At 47.4% G+C, this 22,719-nt stretch overlaps 1 protein-coding gene across 1 annotated transcript in view; it reads right to left on the bottom strand.

Annotated features, from left to right (window-relative positions):
• The window catches only part of SYT6 (synaptotagmin 6), a 35,016-nt gene that overhangs the window by 6,763 nt on the left and 5,534 nt on the right, over positions 1 to 22,719 (bottom strand). Inside the window, exons 2-4 of the mRNA XM_030473349.2 lie at positions 8,298 to 8,634; positions 5,549 to 6,107; positions 1,263 to 1,383 (exon numbers count right to left, since the gene is read on the bottom strand). Of these exons, the coding sequence (XP_030329209.1) occupies positions 1,263 to 1,383; positions 5,549 to 6,107; positions 8,298 to 8,634 (1,017 nt within the window). The remainder of the gene's footprint in view (positions 1 to 1,262; positions 1,384 to 5,548; positions 6,108 to 8,297; positions 8,635 to 22,719) is intronic.

The raw sequence follows: 22,719 nt of genomic DNA, 5'->3' as shown, positions 1-22,719 counted from the left end.
CTTCCATCAGCTTTTCTGTGACAAGGGTTTGCAAGTGTAAGGAGGCCCCATCTCAAACCAGGAGCCAATATCCATCGGAAGATGACAATGGGCACTCAGGCATTCGAGCTTGCTTTAATTGCATGGCCACAGACAGCAAACCAGTGCTTTCACTAAGCAAAACCAGAACTTGTCTAAATTTGCCTAAGAGAGCACAATATAGTGCAGCATTTTGACAATCTAAACTTTTCCAGGGATCCTTCCAGAACTATCCAATTGCTAACATTGTATAGCAGAGTTGCAGTAAGGGAATTTTAAAGCCCATTATCCCAATGTCAAAGAGCAGAGAAAGAAAAGGTATTAGAGCAGCTCTGCTTCACGTGCTTCCCACTGGCTGATGATGGCAGAATGCCCTCAAGTTAGTTACAAATAGCTCCTGTTTGCTGTAAGGGCTGCTCAGGCCATTTCAATGCATTTTCAAGTAACAGTAAACGTGCAATGTATTCTTGCAGAAACACTGAACTGGCTGAATTTAAAGTCTCAATTCTCAGACATTTCAGATGGGATCAAGCTCTGACTGTGTAGAAACATCGAATGCAAAAGTCTCTTACCATATTGTTAGTGCTTTTTGTACAAGTCATCAATTAAATTCAAATACTGTGATGGTGATCTCTGGAAAAGAAATTGCTTTTTTATGTTGAAATCCAGGATTTGTGCATGCTGAAGTTGCAAGCAGACTCTTTGGAACTGAGAATGCAGACGGTCTTCAGGTGACTTTGATCCTAATGTTTGAGTACTGGTCACTGTGCAGGGGAAGGTATATTCACATGGGATCTATCCATGATCCTTTCCTAATCTGGGGGTGAAATGATTGATTCTGGCTAAAGGGGTTATTTGACGAAGAATTCCCTACTCACATACAGAACTGATAGGGTCAGTAGCTGCAACAGAGCTGGAGTGCCCAACCCAAGAGATGGATCAGAGCTTTGAACCTGCAAACCCTTCAGCAGGGACAGGAAACCTGCTGGTGGTCTCCTTGTATAGTATATTCCTGCATATAACCACCTTTCCTGGAGTCATGCCTTTGGGAATGGGATTTAAAGATAATTCTACTTTTAAACTTCTGTTCATACTTAAAGCACGGACAAAGCTTTGTTGGGTGTTTGTGCAATGATACAGCCTTGGCATCAAGAGACGTGTGCCCACTATCCATTGAGGCTACCTTGAGGGAGAAGGAAGAAGTGTGGATGCTACAGGGTCCTTCTCAGCCATCGAGCACCTACCTGAGTACCCAGTGATATCCATAGCTTTGAGATTCCTGCATTTAATGACTGTTAAGGTGAGGCGACCTGCAGTTGGCAAATAACACAGGGAAAACATGATCTCTCCCAGGTCCACGCTTTCCTTTAATAAAACAGAGAACACAGTATATTGGAAGTGTGCAAGAGCCAGCTCACTGCCTCCACCCACCACCGCGATGCTTTGTGCAGGATTCACACAGCACTCACACTGCAACAGGCTTTGCTCTCGTCTGTCATTTTGATGTGTTTGACACTTCACTACTGGGAGGTGCTTCCAGAGCATCCCAACATTATTTGGCTAAAATGAATATAGGAACAGGAAAAAAAAATGTATGTCCAGATGCTACAGCTTTAAATCATAGCTAAGGATCGTTTTCCACTGCCTCGGTGGAGTGTGTGCTTCCAATTGCAGCATCACAGCTAATGCTCTCCTCTTTTTCTGCTCCATTGCTTACGCAGAGTGAAGTGAGATCTAACACCAAATGAAGGCCATTAGGAAATCACATCAGTCTCAGGTTTTGCTTGACTGTACAGCATGTATCCTCCAGTGCCAAGTGTGTGGCACTAACATCTGTTTCCTCAGATGGAGGAGTGGAATACAAACACAGTGAGACCACAGGAAGGTGAGACCTTGGACACTGCAACAAATGCAACAAGTGCCTTTCTAGGACACTCTAGTGATAGAGGTTTATGGACTTTGTTGGTGCCCAACATACCACCAGAGAATGCAGACGTCTCTGGGTAACACAGTGATTTCTCTGAAGCTGAGCATGAATTACTAGCTACTTACAGACCCGGGGATCAGAGCTTTAAAACAGACGAGAACTATGAAGGGCCCCATTTAGTGGCAATTGAGCTTTTAGACTGTGACCTGCTCAGACCACCAACCCCTATGAGATGCCTTCAAAGAGCAAAAAAGTGCAGTACAAGGCATGTATGTGTTTGTATGTAAACAGGGAATTAACCAGCAGGTGGCACTCGGGAATGTTTGGTAGTTTCTGGATTACACAGACCCCAATACAATTTACTCTTTTAGTGCCCCATAAAACAACGTTTATACACCACTCTTAGCACCTCTTGTACATGCAGCCTTATCTACTACACCTCCTAAAAGCCCATTCCATCATTGCCTTGCTCATGGGAATTCAGGAGAAAACAGCAAAAAACCAACCCAGAAATACTATTTAAGCTAGAAAGTAGGAACATGCAAAGTCAGCAGAAAGATTCCCAAACACCCCCCAAAAATGAATTAAAGGAAATTATCTTAATTTGTACATACAGATCCCACATCTGTAGAGCAAACAACCCGTCTATTTTTGGAAAGAGAGTGTTTGATTCATTTCAATGGCATATAATGATCTGCTGAAAAGAAATTGTAGCTCTTAGTAGTAGAGTGATGGAACTAGAAAGACAAGTAAATGCACTTAAAGCTTTGCTAAGTGTTAGGAGAATAGATCTCTTGATGGATGAGATTTGTGCCAAATTATTTCCTTCTCTAGTAAGGCAACGATGTGATATTTATTCCATGTGCAGAATACTGATGAACATCATAGAGAAGTCTTGATTCTTGACAGGGCTTCACTTGACTAAAAACTGAATTAAGAATCTTCTCGAGCATAGAGTGTACTAAAGAAACAGCAGCAGCCGAGTGTTTTCTGGCCAGAACAATGTGTGATGAGACTTGTATCTAAATAAACGTTGTCTCTGAAGGCACTATTTGCTGGTAAATAAGAACTTAATACTCTCACCCACTCGAAGTTCCTCCTCTGATCCCTCCTCTAAAGAGCCCATAGCATCCTAAGCAGCTTGCCTTCCAATGCAACAAAATGATCTCAAGTCCCAGCCTCGCTGTCAGTAACCGCTAATGAAATATGTGGAAGCATTTATTGAGTTATTATTCCTCTGCCTTTAGTACCTCTTGATGTGTCCGCCGGGAGGTGAATTTCTTGCTTCACAAAATATTACTAAAGACACCTTATGAAGGGACCAGGATCGTTTTCATCACACAAGAAATTGCTTTTAGAGCCCCTGCAGCTTCTCATTCACGACTTCATTTCAGCTGCAGCATCTTGACTATAATGGGTGCCCCCGAGTCACGCTGCTGCCTCGGAGACTGCTGAGCACTCTGAAAGCAGCTTTACCTCTGGTGTCACTGCACCCTGAGAGCTGGCCCGAGCTGTGGATGTTGCTGCCTGGCTCCAATGTGGCCAATATGAGAGGACAGGGAGCTCGGTGTTTCACAGAGCCTCATTCATTCAGTGTCTGAAAATGAGCGCTCAGAAATAGTGCTGGAAATGACAGTTTGCTTTTTAAAACATGGCACTTCTTGTTACCTTCAGAGGTATTAGTCCTCATTGCAAAAAGCCTGAAGAAATAACTCTGCACTGAGCAGGTACTTTGTATGGAGTGTCCCCAAACACTGCCACTGCATCAGAATTCAGCTTGAGGACTGGGATTGCACCTTTTCATAGAACCACAGCCCGGCTTGGGTTGAAGGGAGCTTAAAGCTCCTCCAGTTCCAACCCCTGCCACGTGCAGGGACACCTTCCACTAGAGCAGGTTGCTCCAAGTCCCTGTGTCCAACCTGGCCTTGAACACTGCCAGGGATGGGGTAGCCACAGCTTCTCTGGGCACCCTGTGTTCACGTGTCTCCAGCTCCAGTCAGAAACTGCATCTACCAGTCATCACCACAGACCTCACTGACATTAGAAAAGAATTTAAAATACATATTCTGAAATGATGGTTATGAAAGGTTGTTTTATTCTCAGATAAATGAGCATGTGAATCTCACTGTGTGCTGGCTGCTCTGAACACTGTCTCTGCAGCACAGTGCAACAGCACTTGGCATCCAGACAACACACTAGCTCTGTTCTTTCATGCATTCTTTGGTCTGTGTTGGTTTGGGAGGGACAAGGGCAGGAAACGTTGGGCATAGATGTCAGCAGAGAGCAGCCCTATATGGGACTGTGAGAGCACTCTCTGGACATCATCTCATCTCCTATTCCTCTCCTTGCACTGGGAGGACCTGTTCAGGACATAAAATGAACATAAATTTTTCTTTGACCTCATTGCATTAGGTCAGGAGATTTTTCTTTGCCACCATAAACACAGGAGAGTAAAACATGTCCTGTGGGTACGTGATTTTCCTGCAGATTATAGACACTGGGACATACCCAACAACATTCATATCAGTACTGCTTAGGGAATAATGGAAGCTCTGAATCAATACCCTCTGCGGATTTGAAACCAACGTTTCCCTGATTCACAAGCTATACACTCATCAATTCAATAGTTGAGTGCTAGCTATTTGAATAGCTTCTATCATTGCCTAAGTGTGTCCCTATCTATCTTCTAACCCACATGATTGATCTAATGTATTATTAGTCACCCAGAGCTTTCTTTGGGTATTATGAAAACTGTATTTACCCTTCTCATTTGTGATTAAACAGAAATGTCCTTGGGTATGTTAGAGCTGACTGAGATGTCCCAATATTGGCCCATTCCCAAAGAATGGCACAGGAAGGATGAGGGGACGGAGCCAAATGCGGCACTTGCCATTCCCGTGGGAGGTCTGCAAAGCTGCTGCACGATGCATCTTGGACATGATGTTGGCTCTGCTCCCTCAAAGCCTTCTTTGGAGGCTTTTTCCTCAACAACCCTTCTGTTGGTGTCTATCCCCCTGGTTTTGTGTTGGTTTTGCTTGCTTGTTTTTTTTTCCATTAAATTAATTCACTTTACTAGGAAAACATCCACTGTTTCTTGCAGAACCATCCCAGCGAAACACAGAACACACTCAGGTTAAAAACTCCACAACTGGCTGCAGTGGGGTGGTTTATGTGCTTTTCCTCTCATGAGACCAAGCGTTACCCTTTCCCAGTTTCGTTCCTGCTCACAGGTATTTTCCCCTTCAAACTCCTCAGGCTTGCCACACTCTTTATATGCTGATCATAGAGCAAGGAAAGGAAAACCCCAGGATTCCCCACCAGGGCACATCACGGCCGGCCTGGCAGAGCTGAGTCTCGGAGGCAGAGCAGTTGCAAACAGGCAGATGCCCCCACAAGGCAACCACTCATGCGATGCATCTTGTTCCCAGCAGCCCTTTGCCAGGCAAATGATGTGCCCGATGCCTCCTTGCCAGTGTTTCTCCTTTCGTTACCATCCACTAACCATAAGAGACATGGCTATTTGTGGATTGAGAGCCATGAGCTGTAAACACCCTGCCACAGCACCGTGCTGCTAAGGGATGATCCTCCAGAGCAGATACTCACCGTTGTTGCATACTGAATGTCCTTCCAGATGGAAGTCTCCCGGGAAAGGTCTGAGGCCTCAAACAGGTTCTCCAGGATAACTTCTCCTATCATGTCATGTCTGGAGAATCTGTCGAAGTCAAAGACACTGAGGTGGAGCTTCCTGCTCACCAGCTCCTCATGGGGCACAGGGAAGTGGAAGGACTCATCGAAGGTGGGATTCAGAGTCTTCCTGTGCACTCGTGTCTGGAACTTGCGCTTTCTGTCAGGCAGGAGGTAGATCTTCACGTAGGGATCCGAGCTGCCACAGAAGTCTTTGGCTGGCAGGTCGAACGCCCTGAGGATGCGGACACTCAGCGTCTCGGTCTCATAGTCGTACTTGAGAGTGAAGTTGATTTTCCCACAGGTTTTTGCTGCCTCTTTCTTGGGGTCCTCAGAGTCAACAGATTTTTGCTTATAGAGTTCGGGCTTAATGCGACCGATGCTGGTCGGCTGCTCAGCCACAGCCGGCGGGTCCATGCCGTAGTCCATGCTGGATACGTGCATCTGCCGAGGAAGGTGCCTTTTGAAGGAGATGTGCCTGCAGGAGGAACACAAAACAGCTCTATGGCTTTCCAAGGATATTTCTCTCCTTTGCCTGCCCTCACCAATGCTAACAAAGGAGGGAGAGCATGGAGTGCTGCTGACTGCCGTACAGGAACCACGCACGTTATGGAAGGGAACACTGATGGGAACACCTCCAGCGCTCACAGGAACCGGTCTAGCGCATCTCCTAACTTGCAGAGTATCTGCAACAAGGTGCATTTTTTCACCTGTTAGATGAGTAACTTCGAACAGTTAAATATATGAGACCCAAAAGCCCCTTAACCAAGCCACAGACAATCCACTATGGGGACTCTTTCCCTTCCTCAGTCCTTACACTTCCAAGAATCATAGAATCATAGATCCCAGCACTAAGAAGCTTTAAAAGTGAGAGAACCACAACCAGCTCAGAAAGTTACATTTTATTCTGGGTATTGCTGCTTCCAACAGACTCTTATCAGAAAATGATACATAATTCTTGATGAGGAGGAATGCAGAGCCTCATTTGGAAGCTGTCTCTTGCCTTGAGCTCCCTCTCAGCACAGGGAAACTCTATGTACCAAAGCTTTATCTAAGCAAAGCATAAAAGCTTTCTGTGGGCTCATGGCATTATTTCAGATTATCTGGTATTTACAAGAGCAGTTATATGGAGTCATTTAACCATACTAAGAAATTGTACAGCCAGAGCATTAGCTTCTGGTGATACATGGTGCTGGAGCCCTCACTTCTTCTTGGCAGGTTCCTCAAAGGCATTTTGGCCTGGGCTAAGCTGGGCTCTGAGTCAGAGATCCCAGACTGCATCCCTGGGTCTGCCTGCCTGTATGTGGTTCAGGCTGGGATCTTTCACTTGAGAAAGTGGGTTTGAAGCCTTCCCACGTACAACCAAGTCCCACTTTGTTTGTCCTAATTCAGACAGGCTGAGCTTTCTTCTCTTCCCCTGGAAAAGCGTAATAAAAGCAGAATGAGCTCGTGCATGACGGAGGCCATCAGCTGCACCAAAGGCAGTGCAGCTAAACAAGAGTGTGTGGCACAACTGCAGGTAGCACCATGTCGATTTTAATTCCAGCTTCTTCCAACAGAAGGCTGTGACTGAGGCCTTATTAATCCTGCAATACCACAGCCTGTTCTCTGAGCAGTGATTGTTTGCACAGTTGCACTGTCGCATACAGCATGGGCATGGCCAACAGAGCAAGTAGAAGTCCTGGGGGGCAGCCAGGAGCCTGCACTCACCCTTTCCTGTCCCACTTTCTCAGCCTTGTGTGTCAAGGAAAAGGCACCGTATCCCTCAGTGCTCTTGCCAAGGTGTCCCGAGGTCTGTGCAGCCTTATCCTGGTTTCCCCAGTGTGATGCTGACATCTCTGTCCCTGGCTGAGACAGACCCGCATGGGGCACAGCTGGTTCTAGGCTTGTGCACTGAGTGATACGTCAATTCTGCTTATCTAATTGCCTCTGCTGGGAGCCCCAGCAACGAGGGAGAGCAGAGAGGTCTAACTCAGCCTGACAGCATACCATCATTGAGACTTCAGCCTGCCTCTCATGTTCCAACAAAATTACAGTGGCCAAAGTGTTCTGACGGCTTGACATAATGAGGTCAGGTCACAGTAACAGGGATTGAATCCTGGTTTTTTTTTTCAAAAAGGAACACGGTAAGCCAGTCTTAGCACATTAATTGATTAATGACAACAAGTAATCCAGCATATAGGCGGGAGTGTTTTCTTTGTCCGCCCTGAAGGCATCTGAACCTCAGGCACCACTAAACAGCCACTGCTAGGCACAGCATCCCTGCAGAGCATTGCATCCTTGGCATTCTGCATGGAGAAGGCTCCAGAGAGACCTTAGAGCACCTCCCAGTGCCTAAAGGGGCTACAGCAAACCTGGAGAGGGGCTTTGGACAAGGGCCTGGAGGGACAGGACAAGGGGAATGGCTTTAACCTGCCAGAGGGGAGATTGAGATGAGCTCTGAGGCAGAAGCTCTTCCCTGTGAGGGTGCTGAGGCGCTGGCACAGGGTGCCCAGAGAAGCTGTGGCTGCCCCATCCCTGGCAGTGTTCAAGGCCAGGTTGGACACAGGGGCTTGGAGCAACCTGCTCTAGTGGAAGGTGTCCCTGCCTGTGGCAGGGGGTTGGAACTGGATGAGCTTTAAGGTCCCTTCCAACACAAACCAGGCTGGAATTCCATGGTCCCGCTCACCTGGTGGAAGACGCAGGCTCTGTTGTTTGTCGCTGGATCCGTGTGCGCCGCATGATGTGGTCCTTCATGGACATCTGGACCTCTGCAGGGATGTCTGGCGATGTGTGGCTGATCTTCACCGCTGCCTCCAGGAAACTGATGGCACCCGTGTCCTTGAGCTTGTCTGCCATGCTCTCCTTATGGCAGCCTGCCTCGCTCTGCAGGACGGCCAGGTTAGAGGATATGGCCTTGTTCCTCCAGGGAACCCAGCACAGCTTCCAAAAGAGAAACAGAAAAGCTGCCACCAGGGCCAGTCCACACACAATCACTATCACTGCAAGGAGGCTGACGGAGAGCTCTGCAAGGGGAGAGAAAGCAACAGCGACAGGGAAAGGGGAGGAACAGGGAAGGGGAAAAGAAAGGAAAGGTGGTGAGAAAGCCATAAGTAAAGGGAAGAAATGTTCCAGGCTGACTTGTATCATGACTAATGAGGAGCTCTTAGCAGGTTCTGCAGCACAAGTCAAACTCAAGTGAGCACCCCATGGCAGGTTCAGGACCACTGCCTGCCTCAGACACATTTTGGGAAAAACACGTGCCTCCAGATGGCCAGAGCTATGAAGTTTTACACCGTGATGCTTACACTGGCCATAAAACACCACCCTTGGTTTGTTTTCCAGCATTGGCAAACTGCTGAGCCTGAAATAGAGAGGAATTGCAGAATTGTGTGATGGGAATAAGCAGAAACTGCCTTTTTGCTTGATAGCACAGGTGTTCAGACACTGTATTAAGAGCACCTCTCTATCTATCTGCCTTGATCCTGGAAGCAGATTGTTGTTATTCTATCAGTGCTCACAACTTGTCCAGATGTGCCCATAGGGAATAAAAAGTAAATACCAATAAAGAAGAAACAAATCACAAGCTGCTGATGCAGTGGAAGTAAACATAGAAGGAGATTGTACAGAAAGTACTACACATTCTTCCTTATTCTGAAGAGCATAGAAGCTGCGTCTGTTCTCTGACGCTCTGAGTCACTTTTACCTCACACACTCTGCATTTCAGCATTTCAGTCTTTTTCTGGAAAGGAAAGAGCTTCCACAGCTATCAGCACCAGGAAAAGATGAAGCTATATTATATATACATGATCCAGGCAGCGAAATGATTCACAGCGCTTCAAAAAGAGAAAATATTGGCTATTTTTAGTTCCTTTCTTACAGGGTATTAATTCCCAGATTGCTGCCCAAACCAAAGTTCCAAGAGCTCAGAGTCACAAAGAACACCAGTCCCTGAGGATGAAGACAGGTTTTGCTCTGGAGTCGTGTCTCACTGTCGGCACTATGGAGGATTCAGTAGCAGGTTGCTCTGAGTTCACAGACAATCCCTTGATTGCCTGCTCTGTTATCTGTAGTGACCAGAATCAAACACCAAACACTCCAGAAGTTTATACAGGATAACTATCACCTCTTCCTTGCCTCTATTGATGTGTATGCTTGGACCATAAAGCATCGCTACGTGAACCAGACAGCAGCTACTTCATTCACTACCTGCGACCCGAGGAACCCGGTGTATGGTTATGTCCTGCGTATTTCTGGCTTGTGTAAGTAGTCACAGCTCAAATGACTCAGATGGACCCAGGTCTGTTCCTCCTGCAGAGCCTCCCTTGGCAGAGAGGCGTTGAGCAGCCTTTTGTTAAAACTGGATAAAACTGAAGTTCAAGGCTGCAGATAGATAGGAGTATTTTTGGGTCTGTCCATGTAAGCTGACAGCACCTCTTTAGTTCATGTCTAATGTACTTAAGGCAAAGAGCTTCTCAGCTCCGTGAGCTCTAAGAAATGCTGGACTCACCCGAAAAATACAGTTAGAATAATCTCCCACAAAACCCATCCTTAGCAGGCAGTTTAGCTCTTAGAAGATAAACTGGGAAACTCACATGTGTGCTTCATTATAGCTACGACAAGTGGGATTCCTGACACATACTTTACCTGAAGCAGAAGCTGTAAGAAGATCTTGTGTTATGTGGGAATCACAGAATAGGGTTGGAAAGGACCTTAAGATCATTCAGTACCAACCCCCTGCCACGGGCAGGGACACCTCACACTAGACCATGTCACCCAAGGCTCTGTCCAACCTGGCCTTGAACACTGCCGGGGATGGAGCATTCACCACTTCTCTGGGCACCCTGTGCCAGCGCCTCAGCACCCTCACAGGGAAGAGCTTCTGCCTTAGATCTAACCTGAACTTCCCCTGTTTCAGTTTGAACCCATCACCCCTTGTCCTATCGCTACATTGTCCCTGATGAAGAGTCCCTCTCCAGCACCCTTGTAGCCCCTTCAGACACTGGAATACAACAGCTACTGTATATTTCAGATTTCCACATCAGTTCTTATAAGTGAAATCTCAAGGAAGCATCAGACACAAAATGCAGTATCTACATCAGAACAGGACAGTTCTGCTAAACACTTGGGAATCACCAGCTGCTGTGTCTCATATCCCACAGGAAACGCACTGTTCTTCCATGGAATTACCCAGCTTAGCAAGTTCACAAAGAGCTTGAGGTAAAACCTCCTGACTGCCCAAAGGGTCTTGGACTTGAAGGGCTGGGAGCTGCCGGCCAGTGCAGATGGGAAGAATAAATGCCAGCCAGAAGTTCTTGCAGCTTTTCCTCTCCCTCACCAGCCTCCTGTACAGGTCAGATTGCAATATGTATTTGCTGCTGTAGCTCCAAGGTGGGAGTATGGATCACTACTGGGGTGAATAAATAGGTCCCATCTTATTCAATAATGAATAGGATTTTACAAGTCAGCAATTGAGCTTCCTTCGAGATTTGGCTAAATGCATTCCCACCACAGCAGAGAGGTCAGAGGTACCATTTTCCTATACTTTAAGTCTTGGAATTGTGCCCAGGAACCTCAGTGTCAAACAGTTTCATCAGAAAACTGAAGAACTCAGACTTAGTGCAAACATGGCTGTTATCACAAAGGGAATCGTTGCAGTGCGGAATCCATCCCTGCTGGGAGCTGCTACGTGACTGAAAAGTTCCTGTTAAGACACTTTTGCCCAACCCAAGTAGTTCTGCATGACTGTGCTGCCACACCAGGCTCATTAATGGGAAACATCAGAACCACTCCGTTAGCACCTCTGAAAACTTGTTGCCAGCTTGAGAACAATCTCAGCTCATGTCACTTCTTGCTGAGCTGGCATTCATAATGCATTTGACAGGATTCACAGCTACTTTTATGCATGACCTCCTCCTCCTGCCTCTGACAGCTCACATGAAACACACGTCAAGGGGATCAGGATTTTACAGGCATTTTTTAAGCATCTGCCTGGGAAGGGTATTGGCTTGTCTGAAGATGACATTGAATTTGCCAAGACCTTTTCATGACTTATTAAACTGAAACACCAGTTGGACAGAGTTGACCTTAATTGATGTAATGAGCTTTCTGGTATGAATCCAAAAATAACAGTTACTTTGAAGAAAATACCTGTGTTCAAAATGTTATGTTTTAAATGTCCTTTCACTCACAAGGCACTGGAAACCCAAGCTGATTCCTCACCTAACAGAAAATGCCCAGGGCCAGAGGTTGCTTGGGTATTCCTGGTATGGATGGAGGTAAGGCCTGTTGTCCGAAGACAGAACAGACCAAAAAGAGACCTCAGCCAGGGGAAAGATTAGCTCCTTTGTTGCTGTTAGCCCACCCTGTGCAGCGTTTGGAGCCAAGGCTTCCTGAGCAGAGGGTAAAGAGGGATGAGAGAGACTTTGGACAAGGGTCTGTAGGGACAGGACAAGGGGAATGGCTTTAACCTGCCAGAGGGGAGACTGAGATGAGCTCTGAGGCAGAAGCTCTTCCCTGTGAGGGTGCTGAGGCGCTGGCACAGGGTGCCCAGAGAAGCTGTGGCTGCCCCATCCCTGGCAGTGTTCAAGGCCAGGTTGGACACAGGGGCTTGGAGCAACCTGCTCTAGTGGAAGGTGTCCCTGCCCGTGGCAGGGGGTTGGAGTTGGAGGAGCTTTAAGGTCCCTTCCAACACAAACCATTCCATGGTTCTATGGTTCTGCATCTGCATCCAGCAGTAAGAAGAGCTTCATCTAGCAAGGAGTGGCACAGGAATAGTTCAGCCTCTGCTGTTTCCCAGAGTATCACCACTGTCATCGCTCTGAGGAATGTCCTGTCTGAGGAAAAAAGTAGGAAATATACATTTCTGTTCTCTTCTCCTTTAAAATAATAACAGTGAGTTATTTGTTGCTTTGTTATCAGGTAAGTAGGGCTGTAGAAGTGCAGAGCAGCTTCAGCCATTCCTCATCCTTGTCTTATCTCACTTGCTGCTGGTACCTCATCCTGGCGCAGCTCCCTTGAAAGAAATAGTCATGTTGGAAAATAGATTCTGTTACAACTTGTAATTGAAAAGATAAAGCTTAAAAGCGGGAGGTGGCAAATACAAAGTAACACGGCTGTTTTCCAGCTCTGTTCCCCCCCTGGGACCAAGAGCTGCTTCCCAGAGGAACCCTCAGCTGGAAACAGCTTTTAGCTACAGAACGGCAGTGACGAAGCTCTCGCATGACTAACAAGGATGGAAGGAAGAACAAGCAACAGGGAAGACATGGATGTGGATGTGAACCTTTACCTGTATGAACTGATATGCTGAGGATAAGTCACCAAGCTGTTATTTACCTAGTGAAACAGACAGCTCCTTCAGGGATGATCTGCCTCACTTAGGAAGGTCTTTTTGAGGCAGAGGTTTAGCATAGTATGTAAAGCAAAAGTGACACAGTGAATTTGTGACCCCCTACATTTCTGTGCGCACTCAAACTCCTCAGAGAACTGAGACACTGTCCCTACATCCCACAGCAATGCCCCAGAAGTGACCATCGACAGGCACCACCAGCAGTCCTTGTCCTTCACTGCAAAGCAGAGACCTTCTCCAAAAGAATTTCCACACCAGGAGAACCAGGGCAAGGCTCCTCTCAGCCAGGAATGAGCTTTTGATGAGTTGTGCCACAGATTCCCCATCAGAGCAACTGATGGAGAGAGGAACAGAGCTTTCTACCATTTTTCACCAGGACAGACATGAGCACATCTGCAGGAAGGCCCGTGGATCACGGTCTTTGTTCTGCTTTCTGTTAGTGAGCAGGAGAAAGCCATACCTGAGAGGCTAATGATAAATGGTAATTTATCACTACGTATGCAGTAGGAGTTAAACATCAAAATTGAGTCAATGGAGATGCTGAGCTTCCACCTCTGCAGCCTGGCATAAGGCAAAATAATGAATCAAAGTCTTCAGAGACAGCACAAACAGCTTTGACTTGTTACGGAAACAACAGTGTCCTTTGGTTTACTTGTAGCAGGAGCAGTTCTGTTTGCATATAACAATTATGCAGAAGGAAAAAGGGATGAGGGCAGAGGGAAGCCGGCCAGGTGATGCTCAGGAGATGCTTGGCTCAGGACTGTCCCTCTCTGGCAAAGGGCAGCAGGGCAGCACCCTGCTCCCAGAGCCATCAGGAACAGCGGCAAGACCAGCATGAGAACGGGGACATTCAGGGACACCCCAAGTCAGTGCCAAGGGACACAAGCTGAGAGACCAGATCATATTCAAGCATTTAAATACAAACAAGTGTCACGACTGTGGATATTTGACAGAGGACTCAAGCAGTGAAATGCTCTTTGATGGAACAATCTCACTGCAGAAAAGACCCAAAGCCAACAGCAAGCAATGGGGATGCCAAAAGCGCAAAGGAGAAGGTCTGTTACCTATCAACTTGACCAGCAAACAATCTTCTTTCTCTTCTGACTTCTTGGCTTGTGTTTTTACTGGGATTGTAACATTGCAAAAGCTGGTTATTGAATCTTACCAAAAAACCCCTCACAGAATGGCTCAAAACTCTTGAGAAGGCCACTACTTCCAACTGCCTTTCAGATAAGAGATGAGGTGGCCCAGGGCAGGACAAAGGGACACTGGAGCAATTGAAAACTCTAAAGCTTAAAGAAATATAGGCAAGGGGGGTCATTTCTTGGCTAGTTCAGCCCCCCATGCGCTCAGAGAGCAGCTCAGCAGTGCAACCATCCCTTCTGTTTCATCTTGGACAGGAACTAATTAAGAGAATATGGTGGAAATACCTTTCAGCTTTATGTCCCTGCTGACTTCCTCATACCCAAACTGAGATACAAAAGGGGATAATTAGCAAAGGGCAAACAGAAAATGATTACTAATATGACAAAGCCATGATTACAACAGTCTATTAGCTGCAAGACAATACTGGTCTAATTATGGCAACATTGACTTTTATTACTGTGAAGTAGCTTGCGTTCCCATTGAAGAGGTTCATGTGTAACTCGGAGTTTAATGTGAACAGTTATATTTAATATCCTGAAGAGGTAATTTAGCTTTCTTTCCACCCACTCCCCACAGAGAAAACAAAACATGTTTGGTGGCTCCTGCAGTGCTTCAGCACCTATTAGTCATTGCAGTGACCTACTGGATTTAAACAAAGTTTGAATACCATGAGTGGAAGTTCAAGGGGGCTGAAGAGATTAGGTGCTATAAGTGGAGGCCCAGCATGGCGCCAGGCTCGTGCTGGAGGAGCTCAGCTGCAGCAGCCACAAGGACTTGTTCTGAAGCTCCCCAGAACCCCGCCATGTGCTGGGCTGCACCCCAAGAGCATGAGCAGTAGGACAAGGGAGGGTATTCTCCTCCTCTGCTGCACTCTGGGGAGACCTTAGAGCTGCTCCAGTGCCTAAAGGGGCTACAGGAAACCTGGAGAGGGGCTTTGGACAAGGGCCTGTAGGGACAGGACAAGGGGAATGGCTTTAACCTGCCAGAGGGGAGACTGAGATGAGCTCTGAGGCAGAAGCTCTTCCCTGTGAGGGTGCTGAGGCGCTGGCACAGGGTGCCCAGAGAAGCTGTGGCTGCCCCATCCCTGGCAGTGTTCAAGGCCAGGTTGGACACAGGGGCTTGGAGCAACCTGCTCTAGTGGAAGGTGTCCCTGCCCGTGGCAGGGGGTTGGAGTTGGAGGAGCTTTAAGGTCCCTTCCAACACAAACCATTCCATGGTTCTACGATCCTACCAAGAGCAAATGAGCATCTTCCCTGTGAGAGGTGCTTACTGGTGAGTTTTCCGGTGGCCAGTGGAAATCTCAGCTTCAGAGAGAACTTTTGAGGTTTGTTCCCACCAGCTTTCTCTCAGCTGAAAAAGCAGCTCCCACTAATCTGAGCTATGATTTGGAGCTTGTCATTTCTTGCCACAGCAAATGCTTGTGGAAGAGCAGTGACAGGAGATGGCAGAGCCCAGAGGTAGGAGTGGAGGAGCTGTACCTTAACTCGCTGGTACTGGCTGCAGAACTGGTTTTCCAGTGTGTGCATCAACCCTTGCTCATACGACATCATGGGACATTTCCAGGCTTCTCTGTCCATTTTTTGCTACATTTTCCTATTACAACAGTGCTTGTGAGAATGTTGATCTATTTCTGTAGGGCTTTGTAGAGATCATGCACTCAAATGATGGATTACTACAAGAGCTATTGCTGGACGATAAGACGGGCAGCTCTGGGGCTACAAAAGACCACGTGAGACACCCACTAACTGCTGATCTAATTTTCTCCCAGTTGAGGAACATCAGCAATGGAAGTCTGATTAGCTGATGGCTGCAAATTGGCCATGAGAAACTGTGGTGAATCTCGGATGCCTGAGGCAGGGGCAGAGGCGAGCACAGGACAACAGCATGGGAAAAGGAAGAGGTTTCCATTAAACCCTGGCTATAGATACGTTTATTTAGCAGCATCATTCAGTGCTGAAGCCTTCCAGAGAAAGGAGCAGGGATTAGATGGAGCAGAAACCAAATGTTAAACCAATGCAGCAGCACAGCCACTAAAACATGAACCACAGCAAAGCAAAGGATCTACCCCTCTGGGAACATAGCTTGGAACAAGCCCTGCGAGGCACCACGGAGCAGCAGCAAACACAGCACCTTGCAACAGCAATTCTGAGCAGGAAATCTGCTACCTGATCCATCATGAAGGGCTGCACTGGATGAGAGGTGAGCTGCAGTGCAGCAGCATGCAGTGCTCAGCCAGCTCCTTCTCCTCTCCCCAGGCATGCCACAGCCATGGGAATGGTAATACAGCAAATCGTAGAATAGACTCATAGAATGGTTTGGGTTGGAAAGGACCTTAAGATCATTCAGTTCCAACCCCCTGCCATGGGCAGGGACACCTCACACCAGACCATGTCACCCAAGGCTCTGTCCAACCTGGCCTTGAAGACTGCCAGGGATGGAGCATTTACCACTTCTCTGGGCACCCTGTACCAGGGCCTCAGCATCCTCACAGTAAAGATCTTCTTCCTTATATCTTACCTGAACTTCCTCTGTTTGAACCCATCACCCCTTGTCCTATCACTCCAGTCCCTGATGAAGGTCCCTCTTCAGCATCCTTGTAGCCCCCTTCAGACACTGAAGCTGCTCTGAGGTCTCCACGCAGCTTCTCTTCTCCAGGCTGAACAGCCCCAGTGTTCTCAGCCTGTGTCCGTATGGGAGGTGCTCCAGCCCCTGGAGCCTTGGCTGCAGGAGCGTAGCACTGCAAATCTGCTCCCTAATAACTGCCTCTGTTTGCTGGGGTTATGTCCAGCGTGGTCATCCTCTGTCTTCCTTGCCACATCCCCACACCTACTCACTGCCGTTTGGTTGCCAGTTGAAACTTCAGCAGCACTTCTTGTTTTGTTACTCTAAGTAATTCCACAGAAGATAGAGCAACGACAGTGAATGGAAAACAACATGGAAGCAGGATGAGTTTGCACAGATTGCTTTACACTGTCACACTTGCTTCACCATGTGTAGCTCAATGGCAAACTCCCCTCTCACACCATCAGAGGGGTGGGAATCCTCAGGAGATGAATGCTGCAGATGTCCTGAGAGGAGACATTCAGAGTCTCTGAAATACCACTTTGGAATCTCTGCAAACTCAGTCTTCCCCTTGCACAAAGCTAAAAGGAGATTTATCCCATTCCCACACTTCCTCCATCCTTGGACACTGAGTCTTGTACTATCAGCTCCCACCAGCTTCCTCCTGCCAGCGTGGGCTCTGCAGGAACCCAGGCAGAGCCTCCTCATCTCCTGTGCACAGCCAGCTATGTGATGGGTGACACGCACAGAGAGACAGGGATGCTCACACTGGTTATGCCAAAGTTTCAGTTAGACTAAAACTTCTTAAACATTAATTTGCTGCTACCACGGGGTTCCTGCCATGCAGGAGCTGATTGGAATGCAAACTATAAGCTTCAAAGGAAAGGATGAATCAGAAGCTATTTTGAGAGTAATTATATAAGATGATAAAATTCAAACCATCTCATTATTGCACGTTAAGGATGAAGACAACCTGCTTCATGAGGACACCTTGCAGGGATCCTCCTATGTTTCAAGCAGCTATGAGCTATGGACCAAGCGCAAGCAGCAACCTCACAACTTCCATCCAGACAAAACTTCCTCCATAAGCAATGCCAGAGCTTTCTTCACTATTCACTGTAATTCTTTAGGGAATGCGATTCTTACACCTGGGAGGATAAATAGAACATAAGACATGGAAAACTTGGTGGAAAGTTTTGTTCCTTCAACAGTTTGTCATTTGCTGCCCTGGAATGCCCGTGCAAAGTTATAAATCTCCACTTCAAATTATACATAAGGAGAAAACATCTGAATAATAAATTTGCACATGGAATAAAGTAACTATTGCAGCAACTCCATCCAGAGCCACAAGGAGCAGCTGGGGTGTGGGTGCAGCAGGAAACCTCAGTTTCCCCATGGTGCGATGGAGACTGTGGCAGCTCATCACTGCAAGCAGACAGGGCCATGAGACAGGCCCCTGCACTGTGCCCTGCCTGCAAGGAGAGCAGAGAGCGGGTTTTATTCCTGCTTACATATCCAGGCTGCAGCTGAAGCTCCTGCTGCGTCCTGGCTCGGAGGAAGCAGGCACAGGCGGGAGGGCTGCGAGCTGCTCGCTCCAGCAGGGAGGGCACTGTCCTTGCTGCACCCCAGCCCCTCAGTAGGGACCCTCACACCCGATGGGCTGAGAGAGCTGATGAAACAAGTGCATTAAACAGGCAGGAAGTGGGGAAATTGAGGCTATCATCCCCTTCGCTGCCCGGCGGTTTCAGCTTGATGCTTCCATCACCCGGGGAACAGACAGTAACTGCACTTGGATACACAGAGGGAGATGCACCAGTTCCGCAGGCTGAAGTTAGAAAAGCAGAAGAAAAGCAGAACAGAGTAATTCAGAGGGAAACACTAAGGTGATTTTCAATTGGGGAGCCAGCAATGAGGTCCTTGACACACAGGTACTTATAGATCATTGAAAAAGAAAAGCTAGATGCATACACCTGGAAATGCACAATACACCAAACAAAGGAATGCAATGGAAGAGGAGACCTCAGGAACCTGGAACTACCTGTGCTTTGCTCACTGAAACAGAATGGAGAAAGAGTTAATTGCAAAAGTAAAACCAAAATCAAAGGATCATGAACAGCTGACAAGCAAAAGAATTCTGCATACCTGCTATGTGCAGGAGAAGCCCCCACCACATCAGGTGCTGGACAGTCAAAACACAATACCATGAGACCTTACCAAAAGCTCAGCAAAATCTCTGCTAAGCAATAATAGCAAATAGGCGTGAGAGATGGATTGCTGCAGGAATTGCTGAATTCCTGTGGGAAGACAGACTCAGTTCTTTGCACATTTAGACTCTGACAACCACAATGTGAAGCAGGTTGAAAAAGTCTTTAGTCCGCAGCCAGCTGCAGCTCAGACCATGGTGTCAGGTGGAACAGTTTGTACATTGTGCACACTAGCCGTGCAGAGTGCAGGGCTATGAATGGTTCACTGACCACCACAAGTCAGACACTCCTGTGCTGACACCCTTTTCCTCGTCTATGTATTTAGAGACAGGCCAAACGAGTTCTGTCCAGCCACAGGGCTTTATGGAGTTAGAGCCATCTTGAACAAAGAAAACCAGACTTCTGAGCTTAGAAGAAGACAGCCTGTTCCTTTCCCTCAGTCACCTTCCTTCAGACTGAAGGTGATGGGTAGCTCAATGAAAGCCCACATAAGCCGAATGTCTTTAAAACCCAGATCAAATCACGGCTGAAAAGGTCAGAATCAGAAAAGAAATCTCAAATCTGGGTGGGAAGATCCAGCCAGAAGGTATTAAAACACCAAGGTCAGTGCTGGAGACAGGCTTAACATGCCATCTACCACCTTGGCTGTGGGGCTTTTAGGATAACGACAGGCCCCAGTCACACTTCTTGTGTAGAGCAAGTCACTGTAACATCTGGAAGAGCTCTTTGCAAAGGGGTGTCAGCACAGCTGGCAGAGCCCCGCTCCCTCCTCCTCATGTCCCTGCATGGGAAGGGACCCAAGCCCAGCGCAGCTGCAGAGGATGCCCAGGGACAAAAGGCAGAGGAGGTCTCCAACACCGTGGGCAGTCTCTGGGGCTGAGGTGCTGCCAATGGACAATCCCTAACCCATCCTCAGCCTAGGACTTGGAGAGGAAACTCCCTTTGTCCACTATCAGCTTGCCCACGAGTGGCTATGGGCTTCGTATACAACACTGGGATACCCTTACCAATATCCAGAGAAAATAATACACATTACACCAGCCATGCCCCAGCAGAAGAGCTGGAATGGAGGAGTCTGATGGAAGGCTTCTGAAGACCAAATGTGTTGGTATTCAGTGGTTATCAACTCTCCAAGCTACATCAAAGGCACGTTTTGTTACCCAAACTCTTGCAGGCAGAAGGGAACTGGGAGCTGTCAACAATGCAGCATTTCTGTTATTAAAAGTGGCAAAAAACCAAAGAAAATTACAATGATGCTCCAAACCAAAGGAAATATTCCCCAGGGATTTGGATCGCTTTTTGTCTTAATCGGCTGCTCTCTAGAGTGTTATAAATGAGCTAGTAAGAGTTGTCATTGCTTTATGCCTAACTGATGGCAATCTAATGAACTATTATAAGCCACACTGCATACAATTATAGTACATAGGTGTGCGCTAATCCCATGACATTTTAGCACAATATGCTGGAGCAACATCTGTAAACGACTCGGCAGCCATTGAACATACACAGTGTCCCTGGGCTGAGGCTAAACTGAGCATCATCTTCCTGCCATGATGTGACCACAAACACACAAGAGCTGAGCCGAGCACTGAGGATGTGCCATGGAAGCCTGCATGGGCGGGAGTCTCTATCCAGACCTGCTGACGCTGAGCAGAGCTGGACAGAGAGCACAGTACCAGGACACAGACACATCTGGGAAGCAGAAACACAGCTGTGGCTCATGATGTGATGCAAACAAAACGAGCCAAAGCTTTTGGCTGTGACTCCATTTTCCTTAAGTGACCGCAGAGCCTGGACCTTAAAACTTCCCTTCAAAACCTCGGCCAAAGCTGTGACTGCTGTGAGGTCCCAGAGCCCTGGGGCAGCAGCAACACTTCAGCGATGGCTGCACCACTGCTGCTGCTCTCTGCCCTTCACTTCCCACAGCGAGGTTCAGTTCTGGGGAGCCTTCACTGCGACTCTCTCCTTGACTCCATTTGGTTCCAAAACCACCTTCAGATGAGGTTGCCTTGAAGAGATCTCAGGATAAATAAAGCCTGACTGGGAGCAGAGTGAGGGTCTCTTCCCATCCCCGCCTGCAGCCTGGAGGGTGACCCTGCTGCAATCACTGATCCTCATCCCAGCACAGGCACTGGGCAGCCTCCAGCCCTGCGCATCCGAAAAGGCTCAGCCTGGGGAGGGCAGAAGGCCCCAAGTGTGGGACAAGGTGGCCCAGAAAGGTTTCCAAAGAGTTTCCTTCGGCTGAGTGACCCCCGCCCAGGGACATGGCACCTCTCCAGTGCAAGGGGGCTCCTCAACTATAGCAAACCCTGCTGGAGGAGCTTTACTGCCCTACAAGAAACTCATCTAGACCCAGTATGACCACATAAGACCATGTCATGCCCTGTTTCTCTCCCTCACTTGCCATGCTGAGAATACCTGGCACACAAAAGAAAGACAGTCTGATCTGCATGGCAAAACAGCGCTGGCTTGTTTGAAGCAGGATACAGAGCAGCTGAGAAGGATCCTCAGCCACCAACCAACCTGCATGGGACCGGCTGCTTGGTACAGAGACCCCGCACTGAAATGCAGCAGTTATGAAAAAAGCATTTCTTTGTTCAAGCCCTGCTGAATGATCAGGGAACTTCCTCCCTGAATGGCTCTGCTCCTGTCATTAGCTGCTGCTGCTGCTTCCATTAGCTTCTAACAAAGAGAGATCTTTAACCCCTGAAATGTACTACACAGCAGCCACGCAGGAGGCTGGAGTGCCTGATCCTACAGATCAATTCAATAGATTCTGAGACCCTTTCTCCCTTTCCCAATGACTCCTATCACTCCGTACCATGCAGCTCAGAATCCTTTTAGCATGAACAGCTGAAGCAGAGACCAGATCCAGAACTGAGCTCAAATAACTCTGAGCAAATGCTCATAGATGTCCAAGAGATGAAGTACTGCATACAGGAAGAACCTATTTAAGGAGGTGCTCTCTGTACTCACCTAACACTGATCTCTTACATGGGTGCATGCATTTCTTTGCAGCAGTTACAAACATGCATAGGAAATCAGAGTAATACATTACCAAAGACACTGGTGTGCTAGAATTATTATTCCATGGAACCAAATAGTCTCGGGCTATCTGGCTTAATGATGGTTCTGAAAGGGCTTGTATGAACTGAGCTTCTGGCATCCTGCCTTTAGTCTTTACTGCACAGTTTGCTGTGATATTTTCAAACACTAACCTGCTACAGCATAACCATAACTGAACTAAACATAAAGGCGGCCTCAATCAGCATCTGCAGGTTCACTGTGTACTGATTCACCTGCAGGATAACTTTCTTCTTTTCCCACTGGCATGGAAAACACACAGTTAATGTACAGTGACTCCAAAGATCCCTTCTCTGTCCCTCCAGGATGCCATTTTGCAGTGTATAAGTATAATTAAAGCCAATGCATGGCAGAGGGACACATCACATCTCCCGCAAACAACTGCCAGCATCTGTTGTGTTAGTGAGTACACTGGGTTGAAACAATAAGGGCTGTTACAGGCAAGCTTCCTGGTTTCACAATATACAGAGAGGAAGGAAGAAGATATATTATCATCTTTGACAAAGAAATAACAAAAACATTTAAGCTAGAAAAAGCTGCCTAACCAAAAAGAGATGGAAACCTGGGGTCCTAAGGAATGAATATGCAATTGTACCTAGAAATGAGAACAGTAAGAAGAAGAACAGGCAAGATAAACAAGGATAGCTGAAACTCCAGTTAAATGAATACATGTATCAGACATGAGACCCAGTTCTAGTTCTGCTTTTCTCTCTGAGCAATGACTGCACACATGTGAGGCTCTATGACTGCCAGTGAATGCCTGGTAC

Source organism: Strigops habroptila, chromosome 18 (genome assembly GCF_004027225.2).
Source record: "Strigops habroptila isolate Jane chromosome 18, bStrHab1.2.pri, whole genome shotgun sequence".
In the NCBI taxonomy this organism is placed as follows: Eukaryota; Metazoa; Chordata; class Aves; order Psittaciformes; family Psittacidae; genus Strigops; species Strigops habroptila.
The sequence above is the reverse complement of the archived record's forward strand: the minus strand, read 5'-3'. Positions and strand labels throughout refer to the sequence as shown.